The sequence below is a fragment of the Artemia sp. Qi Xiang Cuo genome, chromosome 14, assembly GCF_049724085.1.
Source record: "Artemia sp. Qi Xiang Cuo chromosome 14, ASM4972408v1, whole genome shotgun sequence".
Classification (NCBI taxonomy): Eukaryota; Metazoa; Arthropoda; class Branchiopoda; order Anostraca; family Artemiidae; genus Artemia; species Artemia sp. Qi Xiang Cuo.
The window spans coordinates 24899974-24919500 of record NC_142807.1 but is presented as its reverse complement, the minus strand read 5'-3'; the positions used below and the strand labels follow the sequence as shown (position 1 = coordinate 24919500).

The 19527-nt window shown below is 34.6% G+C and overlaps 1 protein-coding gene across 1 annotated transcript in view; it reads left to right on the top strand.

Annotated features, from left to right (window-relative positions):
• LOC148944297 (uncharacterized) overlaps positions 1-13296 on the top strand; it is a 48312-nt gene extending 35016 nt beyond the window's left edge. Inside the window, exon 2 of the mRNA XM_089100451.1 lies at positions 12567-13296. Within this exon, the coding sequence (XP_088956577.1) occupies positions 12567-13055 (489 nt within the window). The 3' untranslated portion in view covers positions 13056-13296. The remainder of the gene's footprint in view (positions 1-12566) is intronic.
• The last annotated feature ends 6231 nt before the right edge of the window (positions 13297-19527 follow it).

Genomic DNA, 19527 nt, shown 5'->3' with positions numbered 1-19527 from the left:
ATAGATTTACAAATAAAAGTCCGGAAATATCCGATAATACAATGCCAATTCGAGCCGATGGAATATCCTATGAAAATTGTATATTACATAATTTATTTCGTCAAATTAGTGTCTACATCAATGGCACGCTGGTGAGCACAAGCGCCAATCTCTCAAATTATACTAGCTATATGCAATTCATGTTGATGACACCCAAGTCATACAAGGAATTGAGAGGCACCTCCAAAGGATATGAATATATTACTAATACTGATAGTACAGATGCACTTAAAAATGCTACAACTAGTGAATTACATCTAGTTGGAAAAATATATTATGAAATATTTAATATACCCCAATAGCTGCCGCCCAATATTAAAGTGGATATAAAACTAACGCTTGCACCCTCCAATTTCATATTGAGAAAAGAACTTGCTGCCAATCCTGATGTAAGTCTCTCCCTCACCTCGGCAATACTTCATGCACGCAAACAACAGGTCATAAGTTCTGTTGCTTTGGCAGTGGAATAACTGAGAACCAATGGAAATATTATTAAACTACTTGTTCCTCATACAAAACAAAGAAAAAAAATATCCCGTTTGTGCAGAATAAAGTGGTTAAAGTCAATTTTCTTGATTTTCAAGCCAATATATTTTCTTTGTTATTCAAGCCAAAGGGTGGTAAGTTTCCTTTATAGGGGTTTCGGACAAGGCGGTTCTAATGGTGTACTTTTTGTTTTGATCTGACTATTTGTCTAGGAGTTAGGGGTTTTTATATTTCTTAACATTGGACTTGATCGTCTCTTACTAGGTTGCTAGCTACCGCTGCAACCCGGATTCAATTTTTACGTCACGTCGCTCATTAAGTCATATATGGTTTTTAGTAAACAATAGGTTTTAGATATTACGTCATGTCACTTATTACGTCATATATGGTTATTAGTAGATAATCGGTAAAATATTCGTTCTTTATTATAATAGAGTTCGTTCTTTATTATAATAAAAAATTAAATTTTCCATGAAAAATAATTAATTATAAAAAAAATTAAGTAGAAATGGCACTAGATCTAGAGATTTCCTTTAAAATGAGGCATTGAACAACTCTCTACAATGTCCCAGGGCCAAGCTATCTGTGGAAAAGAAGAAGAAGAAGAAGAAAGAAAAAAATATCCCGTTTGTGGGATATTTTTCTTGGCCGAGTGGTCCAAGGCGCTGGTGTTAGTCACCAGTCTCTTCGGAGGTGTGGGTTCAAATCCTACCACTGGTATACGATTATGACGTCATTGATCAATCTTTAATATGAAATATGCAATTTTTCGTAAAAAACTGATTCTATTTTAAAAATACATTGTTTTAAGTACAAACGTTTTTAACACCATTAATTTCCTTTAAAATGAGCCATTGAACAACTCTCTACGATGTTCCAGTGCCAAGCTATCTGTGGAAAAGAAGAAGAAAGAAAAAAATATCCCCTTTGTGGAGAATAACGCCAATATATTTTCTTTGTTATTCAAGCCAAAGGGCGGTAAGTTTCCCTTATAGGAATTTCGGACAAGGCAATTCTAATGGTGTACTTTTTGTTTTGACTTTTTGACTCCTTTGCTAGGAACTATGGGTTTTTATATTTCTTAACATTGGACATGATCGTCTCTTACTAGGTTGCTAGCTACCGCTGCAGCCTGGATAAATTACGTATAATAACTTGCTTAGAAGGCATCTTACTACAAAACAAGAAATAATATTTTCATCTAATTAACACTTCTTATGACTCGTATCGAGTATCCATAACCTAACAAAAAGTAAAACTACTTTTTAAATTTTCAAATATTTTTTTAGTTTGAATGAAAAGATTAAAATTATTGCTCAGATATCATAAATATTTTTGCAGTTTACATAATAAATTTAGTGATTCTAAACAGAAAAATAAAATATATATTAAAAAATTGAATTTTTTGGTCTGAAACTATATAGTCAATCCCACATCGGGTAGTTAGAACCTAACCAAAAATAAAACTAATTTTAACATTTTAAGGTATTTTTTTAGCTTGAATTGAAATATTCGAACTATTGCTCGGATACCATGGATATTTTTGCAGTTTACACAAGCTGAAAAGAACGCACAGGATGATCTTTGTAAATTGAGAAAAAATTTACGAATGTTTTACCGGGATTACGAAAAATATTCAAAATTAAAGATTAAAATTATCTCTGAAAGAGTAGATTCTGTTGAAAAGTCAGCTAGACATGCTTTCGCAAAACTTCATAGTAATATCCAAAAGAAATGTTGCATATTTAGTGAAAAGCTTCTAAGGTATGGACCGGCAACTGTGGAACAGTTTACAGATGTAATGGGAAATCTTATACATCACTGTGAATATATGGAGGCATAATTGTCCTTAACTTAGTTTCAGCTTAAATTCGATGATCGAGCCTTTATATAATTATAGGTGACTTCAGCCATCATAATTTCCTTGTCAGATCTAGTTTTAGAGTATTTTTCAATAGTTGTCTCGTACTTTTCAGGACAGTTTGTTCTAATACACAGAGAATTTTTTGCCAAATATTCAGTAGAACTAAAAGAACTGTTTAAAACACAGTTAGAAATATTTTTTCTTGAGTCGGTGTTCCAGGAATTTGTTCTAAATCATTAGTCTTACAAACACATTTACTAATAACCCTAACAGGCTCGTTTTCGCCATAATTGAAAAACATTGCTTTTCCTTCGCTGTTGATAGGTATGCTTGTATATATATTTTTATTGCTGCTACATAAACTGCAATTGCTCCTTCCAAAATTAATATATGAATTTTCTTAAGAAGTACGCCTCCGTATATTCACTGTATTGTCGAACATTTTCCATTGCATCTATAAACTGTTCCGCAGTTGCCAATCCATACCTTGGAAGCTTTTCGTTAAACTGACAACATTTCTTTTGGATATTACTATGAAGCTTTGCCAAAGAATTTCTAGCCGACTTTTCAACAGCATCCGCTCTTTCAAAGAGAATTTTAATCTGTAATTTTGAATACTTTTCGTGATCCCGATAAAACATGCGTAAAATGTTTCTCAATTTACAAAGATCAGCCTGCATTTTTGCCATCTTCTTGAATTTCTGAATGTAATTTTTCCCTTTGTTCTTATGCGTTCTTCGGTACAACCTCGCAGAGAATTTAATTTTTTCATTATAGATTTTGTCACCCCAGTAACGCTCCTTGATCTTTTGTTTGGCTGTCTCAATTTTTACTTCTCGATACACCTGGACGGTTGAATACCTTTGCTTTTGGTTTTTCTTATATTTGATGCGGTAATCTTCATCATTGTGATAACTCTCCTTGAACTTTTGTTTGGCTGTCTCAATTTTTGCATGTCTATAATCTTCATCATTGTGATAACACATCTTGCTGTTTTGTTTTGCTCTCTCAATTACTACTTCTCGATACGCCTGGTCGGTTGAATACCTTTGTTTTGCTCTCTCAATTATTACTTCTCGATACGCCTGGTCGGTTGAATACCTTTGGTTTGCTTTCTCAATTATTAATTCTCGATACGCCTGGTCGGTTGAATACCTTTGCTTTTTTCTTTTCAAGTTACTATCTCTGTTGTTTGTGTAGTACTGTTTTTTCAACTTGCGTATAGCTTGCTTTGATCTAACCATTATCTAATCCAGAATGAGAGAATTTACATCTTTGTCGTTCTAAAGTAGTAATTATGACGTCACGGCGTAATGATTTTATTGACGTCATGGCGCAATGATATTATTTCATGACGTCATTAGAAACAACAATATAATTTCGTGTTTTTCTATTCACGTCATAGCTCTAATATAAAACTATGATGACATTAATTATTTATCTAGTAGTGTTTCAGACAAGGTAGTTCTAATGATGTACTTTTGTTTTGATCTGACTCTATTTTTAGGAGTTTTGTTATATTTCTTAGCATTGGACTGATCGTCTCTTACTAGGTTGCTAGCTACTGCTGCAACCCAAATTCACATATATATTTATGAGAGGCAGCCTAGCCGAGTGGTCCAAGGCACTGGTGTTAGCCACCAGTCTCTTCGGAGGCGTGGGTTCAAATCTTACCGCTGGTATACGATTATGTTTGAAAGACTGCAGTGTGAAAAGACATCGAAAATGCAGTTTTTAGTGGAAAAATTTATTCTCTTTTAGAAATAATTTATTTTAGTTACTATAGATTTTTAACCCAATTATTTTCCTTTAAAATGAGCTATTGAACAACCCTCTACGATGTTCCAGTGCCAAGCTATCTCTGGATACAAAAAAAAAGAAAAGAGAAAAAAATATCCCGTTTGGGGAGAATAACGTGGTTAAAGTCAATTTTCTTGATTTTCAAGCCAATATATTTCCCTTGCTGTTCAAGCCAAGGGACAGAAACTATCCTATACAGGGGTTTCGGACAAGGCGGTTCTAATGGTGTACTTTTTGTTTTGATCTGACTCCTTTGTTAGGAACTATGGGTTTTTATATTTCTTAACATTGGACGTGATCGTCTCTTACTAGGTTGCTAGCTACCCCTGCAACCCGGATCCTTTAAAATGAGCCATTGAACAACTCTCTACGATGTTCCAGTGCCAAGCTATCTGTGGAAAAGAAAGAAAAAAGAAAAAAAGAAAGGAAAAAATATCCCGTTTAGGCAGAATGTTGTAGTAGCTGCCACTTTTCTTGATTTTCAAGCCAATATATTCCCCTTGCTGTTCAAGCCAAGGGACAGAAAGTTTCCTATAAAGGGGTTTCGGACAAGGCGGTTCTAATGGTGTACTTTTTGTTTTGATCTGACTCCTGTGTTAGGAACTATGGGTTTTATATTTCTTAACATTGGACGTGATCGTCTCTTACTAGGTTGCTAGCTACCGCTGCAACCCGGATAAGAAATCTTATACATCACTGTGAATATATAGAGGCATAATTGTCCTTTACTTAGTTTCAGCTTAAATTCGATGATCGAGCCTTTATGTAATTATATTTCTTAACATCAGACGTGATCGTCTCTTCCTCTTTTCTATTATAATACGTTGCAAGCCGGATCTTAAGTTACTACGGGCTACAGATCGGTCTTTACTGTAAACTTTCGCAAAACTTCATAGTAATATCCAAAAGAAATGTTGCATGTTTAGTGAAAAGCTTCCAAGGTATGAACCGGCAACTATGGAACAGTTTATAGATGTAATGGGAAATTTTATAGATCACTGTGAATATATGGAGGCATAATTGTTCTTTACTTAGTTTCAGCTTTAATTCGATGATCCAGACTTTATGTACTAACTTACATCCAAAGACTATGACGTCATTGTTTAATATTGTATATAAAACATTAAGTTTTTCGTAAAAAAATTAATTAAAAAAAAAATTAAGTACAAATAGCGCTAGATCTAGAGATTTCCTTTAAAATGAGCCATTGAACAACGCTCTACGATGTTCCAGTGCCAAGCTATCTGTGGAAAAGAAAGAAAAAATATCCCGTTTGTGGAGAATAACGTGGTAAAAGTCTATTTTCTTGATTTTCAAGCCAATATATTTTCTTTGTTATTCAAGGCAAAGGGCGGTAAGTTTTCTTTATAGAGGATTCGGACAAGGCGGTTCTAATGGTGTACTTTTTGTTTTGATTTGACTCTTTTTTTAGGAGTTGGGGGTTTTTATATTTCTTAACATTTAAGTTGATCGTCTCTTACTAGGTTACTAGCTACCGCTGCAACCCGGATCACTAATCAACGTCATATTGCTATGGGCTCACGCACCTTCACCGATTTGTCCTTTATCAATGGCGAAATTCTATCAAAACTCGCTTTGGTATTTGTAAAGTGCACTAGTGCAATAGGATCATGGACTGGATGCCCACATAGATGCTAGATGTTTGGATTTTCATCTCTTTTTTGCAAGTAAATAGTACCCCACTCTACAATCTATCTTTTGATAAATCCTATAGAACATTGTATGAGTTGACCATGCAAACCCTAGATCATGACTCTCAACTATTTGAAAATGGTATAATGGTAAATGGAATATATGTTTGCTAGAATACATGGTATCATTGTTCTGGATTTGTCTAGTACGCATGATCTGAGTATGGTATGTACGGCGAGTTTTCATTCGGAGTGTAAATTTGTCGACCAAATGCCTGAGAATATTGCACTAATTTAACTAAATCAATATAAAACCAATTAGGAAATCACTCCCGAAGGCAGTGTTCTATTAGACTTCGCGCCGTAAACTCCAGTCAAATAAGCAATGTATTTAATATGGACCCCGACATGTCCCAGTACAAATCCTATTGTCTGCCCTCGGACTTTCTTGGAAAAATTCAAAGTGTCAACAATACCTTAATTATTATTAATAGCAGTCCGTCGACTGTTCTGACTGGTCATTGGCTGTGCATCTTTCAAACAATGAAGACGATTGAATTTTTTGATCCTCTTGGTCTACCCTATACATTCTACACACCCCACATCAGCAACTATATTGAGAGCAGTGGGAAAACTATCATTCAAAATCGGAAGAGGGTGCAGGATCTAACGACTAAAAGCTGTGGCTTCCATGCACTACTATATTTTGTGTTCCGATGTCGCGGCTATACTTACAAGCAGTTTCTCCACATTTATGTTGACAATCCACGTCTGAACGACTTTCTAGTGGAAAATATCCTCTCAGACCTATACAGTATTGATTTCAGTGCCCTAAGAGTAAAGTGCTTAAGAAATGTTTGTGAATTTGTTTATTAATAAAATGCATATATATATACAACAATGTCTTTAAATCTTCACTTTAGATTTCTTCTTCTTCGATGTATAGGCAACTGTCGTGAACCACTAATGCTGGTAAATCATTTGGATTCACTGTATATTGATCTTGATTCACTGCAAAGTCAGGGTCACATTTTCTACAGTACAATGTAACTTCACTCTTGTCATATCTCTTTGTATAGTCAATGATACTATTTGCATTCATATTATGAAATTCACAAGTTTCAATCTGTCTATTTAAAGCAATATCAAATACAATGTTTTCAAATGGTGAATCACATTCGGTAACTGCCAAATAAAAATCATTTGGTTTATAGTCATAGTAGGCAGTGTCTTCACAACGATAACGTAGAAACCAAACTGTCTTGTTACTCCAACAGTTGAATCGTAGACCAGTTTCCTCTTCCCAGAATAATTTAAATCCACGACGATACCAATCTCGTAGAAATAAACTAAAATCATGTTTGGGATTCTTTCCAATCATAGTAGGGTAAGTATTCTCCCACTGATCATATTTATCATAGTGACAATTGGAGCACAGGTGCCCTCTAGGATGAGAGTCACAAATCTCTTCAAGACATGAATTACATCCTTTAATTTGTACTGCATAGCCTCTATCTAATTTACAAGGATTTCATAATTTACACTTGTCACTATAGTCATCAATAATTGTACATTTCTCACATTGAGTCCAACTGCCAAGAGTGTACATGCACAATGGACATGTATAGAACATTTTTTTCGGTTTCCGATGTCAACTCTCTCACAGCTAAAACGAAACTGATCGTCCTCGCTCGATAAATTCAGTGAGGGGAATGGGGAGAGGAGTAACTCTGTGACATTACCTCTTTCGAATGGTGGGGGAGCCATCAACATTGAATCCATTAACAATGTTTTCAAAAGTATATCCACGATATGATTCTGCTTTGTTCCAATTAATATATCAGTAAATTGAGTACAAGCATTCGAATTATATTTTAAAAGTTTCATTACATAGTTAAAAAGTGGAGAAATAGTTTTCATTATACTTACAAATGTTCCCTGACGAAAGAATATCCCGTGTCGAAGAGATAACTTGAGAAAATCATTATCACAAATTCAATGATTTTATATAAACACTAGATTTGATCGAATTCTCTCTTGATCTAATTCTCTCTTTCTCAAATAAGTTTCATACATAGTCCAATGGGGGAGAATCACTCCTCATTATATTGTCAAGTGTTCCCTGATGAGAGAATATCCTGCGTTGAAGAGATAACTCGAGAAAATCGTCATCCAAAATCAAATGTTTTTCCATAAACACTAGATTTGATCTAATTCTCTCTTGATCTAATTCTCTCTTTCTCAAATTTATTCATTTTTCAATCCTTTCACTCTGACTGTGGACTCTAGACCGACCCTGATTCGTTAGCCCTAACCTAACCTAACCAGAAAGGGATCGTTTTCAATATCGAAACAATTTTATTAAATAATTACAACAACAACAATAATACAATTAGCGATAATACAATTAGCATGTACAATTAGCGATAGAGTTTAATGTCTTCGATATGTTTCACTAATGCACTTAAAGCAAATTGAAGTCTATTGACATATGCTATATCAACTTTTGCTGCGAAACATAATTGATCCTCCATTTTAAATTTGCTAAGGGATATCACTATCTTGCATATACTACATCCCATTCCAGACAAAGCCGTGATCCTTTCGTGATTTCCACCGCAATGTTAGGTGCTCTTGCATTATTACCATCAACTCCACTATCAACTTCTAATAGGGTAAACATTCCACTCGCCATCACAAATATATATCCAAATGGGTAAAGTCAAAACTGTTCTTCTCACTCCTTTGAATTCTATTCACAGACTACTAAAACTATAGCAAAAACCCTTTCCTTATATTTTCTGTAAACCTCCGCCGCTAATATGTCAGCGAGTATCTGATTGGCTGAGAAAGGAGATGTAACCGACTCGCTGATTGAATAAGAAGGATCATAACATTCGTCCCTAGCATGCACTTTGCCAAAACAACAACAAAACAAGATCTTGAAACAAGTGTCATTTACCCTTTCCCTGTTAGATTCAATTATCCAGAAAAGATCCATCAAATTGAGAAAAATACTGTATTTTGATTCTCATTGACAAAAACTATAAAACAGACATGAATTACTGTTGACATCCATGAAAAACAACAAATAAATTGACCGACACTCATAACCGTCGTCCAAGAAACATCCATAAAAGTGAGAAAATTCCTGTTTTTTCAAGTGAGAAAAATTCTGTTTTTTCATTCTCACTGACAAAAACCATAAACCACGTGGTTCGACCCGGACCTCCTGACCCCTTTCTACTTACCTGTAGTGTGTTTGTTTGCTATGATTGTTTATTTCATTTCTGTTTGTTTTGGGTTTCATTTATACATTAATAGTAATTTCTGGTTGTTTTTAGGTTCGAGTTATTGTAGCTTTCTATTTCTTCTGATCTTAAGTTTAATATGACCTTTATTTTTCTTTAGAAAACTTCTTTTTTGCAAAGTTTTTTTTCAATTGATTTTAGAAAAAACCTAATATATTATACGATGCTTTTTAAAATCTGAAAGTGGGTCCTCTTGTTACATTCTACAGCCACTGATTCGATAAAATCGCCCTTGTCAAGGAAAAATCTCCAAGTCTACCCCCCCCCCCCCCCCCCACAAAAAATAACTATTACAGGCACCTGGCCCAATACTTTTCGGGAAAGTTCCACATTTTTCTTTTTTATAGATAGTGGCAATAAAGTTAAGCAAAACTTTTTTACGATAATCCATTGATGGGTACAATTAAAATAGATGAGTCTTACACATTCGGAGTCAAAATTTAAACCAAGTTCTTTTGATTTAGGCCACAAATTTTTATCAAATTTTTTTCTTATTGAATATCTGTTTCTAACGACAAGATCCAGTCTTTATCTACTGTTCATTCATTACCATGGATTTTTTAAATAATTAAATGAAAAAACAATTTTTTTTCAAATAAAAGTAAGGAACAACCTCAAAGCTTAAGATCAACATAAATTATTGTGTATGTTATGGGGGTCTACCCCTCCTCAATACTTCGCTCTTTATGCTAAAGTTTTTCTTACAACTTTTAAACCATCCTATTATTCTAATTAAATGGCCCTTTGTGTTTCAAGAGTCGTTATTAAAGAATTGGGACAAAAATTCAAACTTTAGCTTAAACAGCGAAGTATTGCTGAGGGAAAAACTCCCTCGTATACGTAATAATTTGTGTATGTTTTAATTTTTGATGTTGCTCCTTACTTTCAGTTGAACAAACATGTTTTCTTATTTAATTTATGATCGTTTTTAAATCATTCCGGGAGATCTGACTCCCCTTGCATTGTAAATTTCATCCCCCACGGAAAATCCCTCCAGAGAAAGTTCTTCCCACTTAAAATACCCTTTTCTACACCGGAAAAATTTCCCCTAGACATTCCATTTCTTCGAAAAGCGTACAATTTCTTCGAAAAGCGTACAGCAAAAGATTTCTATTAGTGCCTTTTCATTTGAAAAAAGACTTTATGTTCTGATTGTTTTAAAATCATATTGTAAATCCCCTCATCCTAGGAAAAGTTCTCGCACAAGTATCCCGTCCCCTTGTAGAATATACCCCCTCCCCACCCATTACTCCCTCTGGAGAATTTATCCCTTGAAAAACTCCCCCATGGAAAATTTCCCATGCGTAAATTTTCCTGTGGAAAGTTCACCCCCTCCAGAAAGTTCCCTTTCCATGGAAGATTCTCCATGTGAAAAATCCAACAGTGGAAAAGTCAGCCCCCCTCTCCGAAAACTGTCTACATATTTTCCAATTATAAATATTATACGTAAACAATGGGTGAATTTCGTGACTTACAGACCTTTCCCCAGATGCTGTCAGACCTTTTGCCAGGCCTTTTCATTTGAAAAAGACTTTATGTTCTGATTGTTTTAAAATCATATTGTAACTCCTCTCATCCTAGGAGAAGTTCTCCCACAAGTATCCCGTCCCCTTGTAGAATATACCCTCCCCGCATTACTTCCTTTGGAGAATTTATCCCGTGAAAAACTCCTCCATGGAGAATTTCCCATGCGTAAATTTTCCCGGGGAAAGTTCACCCCCTCCAGAAAGTTCCCTTCCCACGGAAAATTTTCCGTGTGAAAAATCCACCAGTGGAAAACTTAACCCCCCTCTTCGAAAAATGTCTACACATTTTCCGATTACAAATCCTATACTTAAACAATGGGTGAATTTCGTGACTTACAGGCCTTTCCCCGGATGCTGTGAAGGGGGGGGGGGGTCAAGTTGTCCCAAAATACACAGTTACTGGACTTTTTAAGCAGGCTGAAGAAAATGGCTATCTCACGGAATCTACTTAGGTTTTGAAACTTTACGGTAATGCTTTCAGTGTAGGTGTTGAGAATGGAAGAGTTAGTAAGGCGTAAGCAAATCCTAACCCTCTTTTCTTTTGAACTTATAAGAATGAGGCTGTAGTAAAGAAAAGAAAAAAAAGGAAGGAGTAAAGAATTCTTTTTGTAAAAGATCTGTAGCAAACGTTTTTGAACAGGTTCAGTTTATCTAATAAGTTCACTAGAAAGAAGAGGGTGCCGCCAGACTGCAGAAGTGTGTTCCAATAGCGGTCTGAAAAAAAGGAGCGCACACGATATGTATGCCTCCTTGAACATTAAAATTTTATTCAAAAGGTTAAGCACGGAAAGCAATGAATTTAGAGCAACATATGTCCATTGAAGATCATTTGAAGTTGTCACAGCAAGAAGTTTAACAGGTTTTACTGTAGTTCGGGTGGGTAAAACGTCAAAAAAATGGATGAACATTATGAGGATTCATGTTTCGGTAGATTGTAACTCGAAGGGCATAGTCCCACAGTAGTCGTGTGCTTATTATATAAGAACTGTATAGTTATTTTATAATCCATTCGCATATCATTTTTTGGGAAATGTGCTTCTTTTGTGATTGACTGCAAAGATACTTAAACTAGAAAAAACAGGAGCTTTTATTTCAACGAAACCTCTGTATGTTGTTGCACAAAACTTCAAACAAAACTGTAAATATTTAACGCAATGGTGGTGTAAGTGCTACTGTACAGCTGCAAGATCTTACCCTTAGCAACCTCCGAAGCCTGGGATCTGTATGTGTTCTATCATTAACACCTTCGGTACATCCTAAAGGCCAGGTGAACTTCTAAAGTCGGCAGCGATTCCAGCAATAAAGCTGGAAACCTGCCTCTAATTTCAAACGTCATTAAAAGCAGGTGCCTCCAGTTTCGGCCACGTACTACGACGCCCTGACGACACGATATCGAAGCAATGATCGAAATTTATTCCGTTGTCGTTATGGGGGAAGTGAGATGGCGGTCAAAAGAAAACCTGGCTATTCACCATCAAGTCTTATTTGGATCCGCATGGCAGGTTCTGGAAATGCGCCAGACGCTGGGACCGAGAGGGGTTGCCTATCGTCAAGCTTTGAAATGTGGACTGACCTTTAACAACAGTTTTGCAGAGCTTTGAAGGACCCGATAAAACAAGGAAGCTAAGATCTGATTCGTCACAAAATGAGCAAAGTCCTGACCTATCACAACCATGAACCAAGTTGCGACTAACTGTAAGTATGACCTACGTTTTGACTCGGTGCAAATATGAGCTAGGACCTGACTCGATCCAAGATCTAGTGAAGTCTGCCAAGAGGTTCAAATTTGGACAGCTGAAATAGAAACAAGTTCTTAGATAAAAAAAATCTGCAGGTACCAAGGATCAGGTCTTAACTAAAGGTTTTTCTAAATTGTTTTTTTTTTCAGGTACATCTTGATGTTGCACCTTCATCCCAAGATAATCCATTAGACGGAGGTAGAGCTCCGCAATTTTTAGAAAGAGTTCCAAGGAACAGATTTAAACCCACTGAAAGTGAAAAGAAAATGTTTTACCAGGGCTGTACTTCGAATTTATTTTTAGACCCGATGAAAGTGGTTTTTAAAGTACCGTTGAATAATACCCTTAGCTATACAAATATATGCAAACTTTACTGTGATAGTCACACTGATGAGCAGTATGTAATTCTTATGGATATGCCAAGTTCAGATGGAACTATTGACAAATTAGCATGCGGCTGTGCCAGTAGTGAAACAGTGCGGTATTTTGTACCTAGATTTTTATGCAGTAAAAAGTGTGGTGAAGAAACATGTGGTGGAAGTTTTGGATTTTTAAGCGTTTATAAATCTTCAAGCAGTAGTGTAAAGCATTTTAGCTATATGTTGAATTTTTTTATGACTTTTTTAGTTCTACTATAAATGAAATTTCACCTTATAATCATACATTATATATTTAGTGCTAGATAATAATTGAAAATCTCAGTTTACCTGAATAAATCTGTATATTTTACTAATTGATATGGTGAAAACTGTTGTTTTTAAAGATATATCTTCTTACGTCATCCTCGAAAGATGCTTCGCTAACGACCAAGGTCTAGAGAAGAACGCCACCACCCATGGACTCATTTCTTAACGCGTGACATATTGTAATAAAATGTTTACTCTTGTAAAACCTTTGTTTTTTAAATATTTAAAGTAATTCCTCACCGTTGTTTTAATAAAACCGTTTTATTACCCTATTTTCGACCCGAAATGTGTTATCTGAGAAGATTTTAGTGAAATACTGAGCGTTGGCTGGCGAGCAGGGTTGCCACCCTGACCTGGAAGAATTTACTAAGTCGGAGAGGAAAAATTTACTAGATTGTATCTGTTTTTACTAAATGCTCAAAAAAATTTTTACGCGTGCGGCTACGCCGCACGCGCACGCCGCACTATCAAGCATCGATTTTTTATATAGGAGGATAATCAATGCGATTTTCACATTCTTTTTTCCTTTTTTCTCCTTTTTTCTCTCTTTTCCTTTTTCTTCTTTTTTTCTCTTTTCTTCTTTTCTTTCGTTTTCATAGTATGATTGAAAATTCTGGAAACCTACAAGTTCATATATATATATATATATATATATATATATATATATATATATATATATATATATATATATATATATATATATATATATATATATATATATATATATATATATATATATATATATATATATATATATATATATATATATATATATATATATATATATATATATATATATATATATATATATATATATATATATATATATATATATATATATATATATATATATATATATATATATATATATATATATATATATATATATATATATATATATATATATATATATATATATATATATATATATATATATATATATATATATATATATATATATATATATATATATATATATATATATATATATATAGTGTTACATTTCTACTTACTTTTAATTTCTCTCAGCAGGCTCCTTTTTCCTCAATAAAAATTTTTAAACTGAGGAGATTCACCTATTCACCTTGGGTGGCTGGGTTTTGTTTTGATTCCAATAGATTCCCAATCATCACAAATCCAAGTGTCATTATAGCTTCATTTTTAGTTGGTAAGATTTGATACAAAGAAAGCTGATTTTGTCGACCTTTAGACGCCGGAAGTGAATTGTCTGTTTATGAAAATAGGTGACTGCTTGTCTGTCTCTAATACAGACAAGCACAATTGTAAATTGTAACACAGACAAGCGAAAATTGTAAATTGTCATGTGTTCGACAATTTTTTTTCCCTGAATTCAAGGAAAATAAAAAAAAAGGTTTGTTAACTATAAATCATGACTTTTTACTAGTTTCTACTAAATTTCGGAAAATTTACTAGATCCTCTAAATTTACTAGATTTTTTTTTACTAGATCTAGTAAAATCGTACTGACGGTGGCAACCCTGCTGGCGAGTTTATCTTTATGGCTTTCGTGAATTCTTAATCAAACATTAGTATAAGGAAAGGTGACAACAAACTTTATATTTTTGTGTGGTATAAATGTGAAGAAAAAAAGAAACTTTAATTCAAGGAGCTGGGAATAAGCTTATGGAGGAAGGCTTTCAAAGAAATACCATCAATTTTGTTAAGAAGTAAGAACCTTTAAAACAATAGAAAAGAAGGTATCTTGCACCCTATTTGAAATGTGTAAGAAATATCCTTTCAATTTAGAATTATTATGAACTTGATATGAATTTTTCTAAAATCCAGTTTAAGCCAATGGCATTTGAAGGGTAATTAAACCCGACAAAAATACAAGCAAGAAGAGTCAACAGTAAAGTTTTCAAGACGAATAGTGACAGAAGGAATTTTAAAAAGGATATGATTCGAGCATACCTTCAGGTAAGAATTTAGTTTCTAAGTACATTAAGGGATGGAGACGACCCCTATCCATAGTAGTGCCCTTAAAACAAATAACCGGAGAGTATACTTAAATTGAAGCTAATAGGATTTTGTAGTGGAAACTAACAACTAAAACCCCTTCCCCTCTCCCCATTTCTATGATCTAACACGAATATAATAATCACTTTTTTGTCGCGTCAAAATATACTATACTGTAACAATTTCATTACTGGTAAATTGATCTTGTTAGAAAGCTTGTGCATCTGGCAAAGAGATTGTTTAAATGAACCATCGGCTATGTAGGTTAAACCATAATTATCGTTAGTGGCACCCACTGTCAAAACCTTTTATATCCGCCCTGTCGTTAGCTGATTTGAACAGAAGGGTCATTTTACGTGACATATGCTATTGTTTGCTCCGATAATCTTATATCATAAGAGGGACACAATACTTAAAAAATTATAACATTTTAATCTATATTTCAGGAGAACCTGAGTCACGAAGGGGTGTCCCCCTAAGAATACGAGGGTATGCGATGACATTGGAGAGACCATCATGCAAAGCGAAGATGTGGGACCTTCACGATCTGGTCTCAGCATGCAAAGCATGGAGACGGGGCATTCACTGACCACCATGCAAATCGAAAGAATTAATTGCTGCCCTTTCGTAAGAACGTAAAACATCAAGGGTTATTATGGTTGAACATTGTCTTAGTGATAAAAATTAACTTTTTCATGTTGGGAGGCTGAAAACGTAGCAATAAATTTACCCGAATAATAGGGTATCGGGGGAGGGGAGGGTTGGCTCTTGTTCGAGGCTTCAGAACCTTCAAAAAAACAGCTATAGGCCTTTCAACATGGTGATTTCATTCTTTTTTCAAGTTAATAAAACCGTACCATTCTAAAGGGTGGGGGAATAACTGGGATGTTGGGGACATTGTTCGATGCTTCTGGGGGCACTGCCCCTCCAAAAATAGCTAGAGGCTTTTTAACTCTGGTAAAATAATATATCCTTGTTCGGATTAAAACCAAATCATCTCAGAGGGAAAATAACTGAGGATGTTGGATCCCCCTGTTCGATAGTTCTGGGAGGGGGTTTGAGGGTCCTGGCCCTTAAAAAATAGTTATAGGATTTTTTAGCATGATGAAAATAATGCATTCTTTTTCAGATTAATGTCATAACTGTTTCAAAAAAACTTCTTATTCTTTTTCCAGTTTTCCCCTGAAATACCAGCAGAGATGAATAACAATACAAATAGCTAGTTTGACTCGATAACCTATTGGTGGACTGGTTTGGTGAGGCAGATATGTGACATACCGACCATCAGGATGTACTATCCCCCTGTCGAACACCATTTGTCTACTCTGGATTGGAAGGCAATTTGCCCTAAGCTGAATCCATCGACATAAAATCATAGCCGGTAAATTGAATTTAAAATAAATTTCCTCTCCAAAACCTGATTATAGGTTTAACCTGATTATAATGATTCAATGTAGCAGAATTTAAAACCAGCCCTTGCCAATACTGAATTTCTTGACCCTCTAAGATAAATCGTACCTGGCTTACTAAATTTGTTGGTAGATCAGGGGAACCAAGACCGTCATTCCATAAGTAAGCCATTCCCTCACTTTCTAGTAATGACCTAATTTGGGATGGCCACGACCTTTTCGAATCATAGCTCAACATCTGATAATAAGCAGCACTTACTAGTCTGTCTTCATTGCACCCAATGATCTTCAACCAAAATCTAAGCATCAAAATAGACCTACGTAGTTTTAACGAAAACAGGCCCATATCACCTTTCAGAACCTGTGAATGAGTTGTCTGATGTAATCCAAATAGTCTTTTATAATACTGGAGCTGGAGGGACTCCAACTTCTGTGCCGCTTATCCGCCCCAAATCTCCGCTCCATACTCTAATACTGGTCAAATTTTTGTATTAAATATTCTTTTGTGCATTTTTAGGTTTTTAATTCCCATTATCGTCGGATTTCTAAAAATTGCAGACATGGCCACTTTACCTCTATTAATTAATTCATCAACATGACTCTTTAAACATCCATTTTCCGATAAAACAAATCCTAAATATTTTATTCTTTTACTTACTTTAAGTTCCTCATTATTAAATTTAAATTTACAATTATCTTTTCCTTTTTTTAAAAATAACAACTTCACTCTTTTCAACATTCAGCCTTAGTTTTTTCATCTGCAAATAATCATCTATAAGACTCAAAAGCGTCTGCAGATCTTGCGGTGTGCTAGCCACCAAGGCAATATCATCTGCAAATAATAGTAGTGATAGTTTATGGGTCCCTAGACTAAAATTCGGAGCCCATCTATTCTCTAGATAATCAACAACATCATTTATAAAAATATTAAACAAATTAGGAGAAAGAGTGCTGACTTGTTTTACACCCAGCTTAATATTAAAAAACATAGAAAACCTGTTACCAACTAGCACGATTCCACTCACACAAATATACATACTCACTATCAACCTCACAAACAAATGAGGAGGCCAATTCTAACCAGGGCATCCTTTAATAGCTCTCTGTCGACACTGTCGAACGCCTTGTGGAGGTCCAGAAATCCCACATAAAGACAAGTTTTTCCCTTTCCGTATTTATCAGTTAATACCTTTAAAATAAATATTGTATCTACCGTCCCGTACCCTGTTCTGAAACCTCCTTGTTGTTCATGTATTATATTATTTTTATATAACCATTTAGAAAGCCTTGTATCTAGTATTTTCTCCATTATCTTACTTAAAGCAGGGACTAGCGCTATTAAACGATAATTCATGTGCAACTTAGGGTTTCCTCTCTTAAAAAACGGCATAAGCAAAGGTCTCTTCCAATCACTTGGCCATTGTCCTGAGGTTAACACTTTATTACAAATAAAAACAAATATAGACATAAAAATTGAAAGAAAATTCTTAAATAACGTTATTGGTACACCATCGACACCCGCAGCCGAATCTCCTTTTAAATTCTTGAATACAAACTTGACCTCATCATTACTCACTTCCCCTACTAAATCATAATCATGTTCCTTCATGGGATAAACAACCATCTCTGTGGTATGTGTTATCTCTTGTAATTCTGCGCAATCACCTTCCATGCTTTCTAGGTAATCAGGCCATGAGTTGGCGTCTGGAGCCACCTGTGTCTTTCCTTTTTCGTTTCCAATATCATTCCTTATATAACCCCAAAATTTCTTAAAATCTTTATTTCTAAAATAATTTGCAATATCCAGTTTCTTCTTAATCTCAAAATCTTCTTTTTCCTTTTAATTAACCTTTTGTAATCTCTTCTTTTATCTTTATATTCGGCTAATCTTAAACTTTGCTCTTCATGTTTATCACATTATTTTAAAAGATTCAATAAATATCTGACCTTTTCTTTCATTAACTTACACTCCAAATCAAAATATCGCTCGTTTTTATTTTCATTTTCATTCAGATTACACGATGCTGAACAACTGCATATTATTTCATTTAACTCCATAATTATACCATGTATATCTTTTCCATCTTCTTCTAACTCTTTCAACTTATTTTTTATATGCAACTTCATAAGCTCCCTTTTCAAATTTTCAAAATCATTATCATTTAAATAATATTTAATTCGTTTTCCTAAGCCCTCTAATCTAAGCTCCCTATTAGATAAATTTCTAACTCGAGGAACAACATCCTGAAGCTTCCCATTCTTCAGCTCAAGCTTAATAGCTCTATGATCGGATCCAACTAAATCTAGTACATCAATACCAATCGATTCAGGTACAAATTTCGTATTAATCAGCGCATAATCTACAACACTTGGAGTTGGGCCCGAAAGGCAAGTGAACTCGCCCAGACCCTTATCATTTCCAAACCTTCCAGTCGCAATGATCAGACCATGTTCCCCGCAAAGCGCCAGGAGCTTTCTTCCCCAAACATTTATTTTTCTTTTTTCATCTTTATTACTTCGCGGTAATCTACAACAAATTGGGACCAAATCCCATAAATCTGGGATTAATAAATCTGGAACTTCAACCTCAACGCCGGTATATAAGCATTGAAATCCCCCATCAAAACGCACTCAAAATCACTATAACTTTCTTGCATTAGCGACAGTTCATCATCTAAAATTTCTCAAGTATTTTCTCGACTATACGAACTATTTTGTGGAGGGATATACACACCACCAAAAATTTATCTCTTCCCCCATTTAAAACAAATACGTAGCAAAAGTAAATTTTCAGATCTACTATTAACTCTTTCATAACCATCAATAGCTGATGATTTAATCAAAACCAAAATACCACCATAATATCTATTATTTTTTGCTGGTTTACGCACAACCTGTTCAACCAAATACCCTGGGAGAGGTGATAGGAGAATGATCGTTCCATGTTTCAATAAACGAAATCACATCAAACGAAAGTAATTCGTCATATAAATAAGGTAGCTTATCACGTAGTCCTTGCATATTCCATGACACTAAACT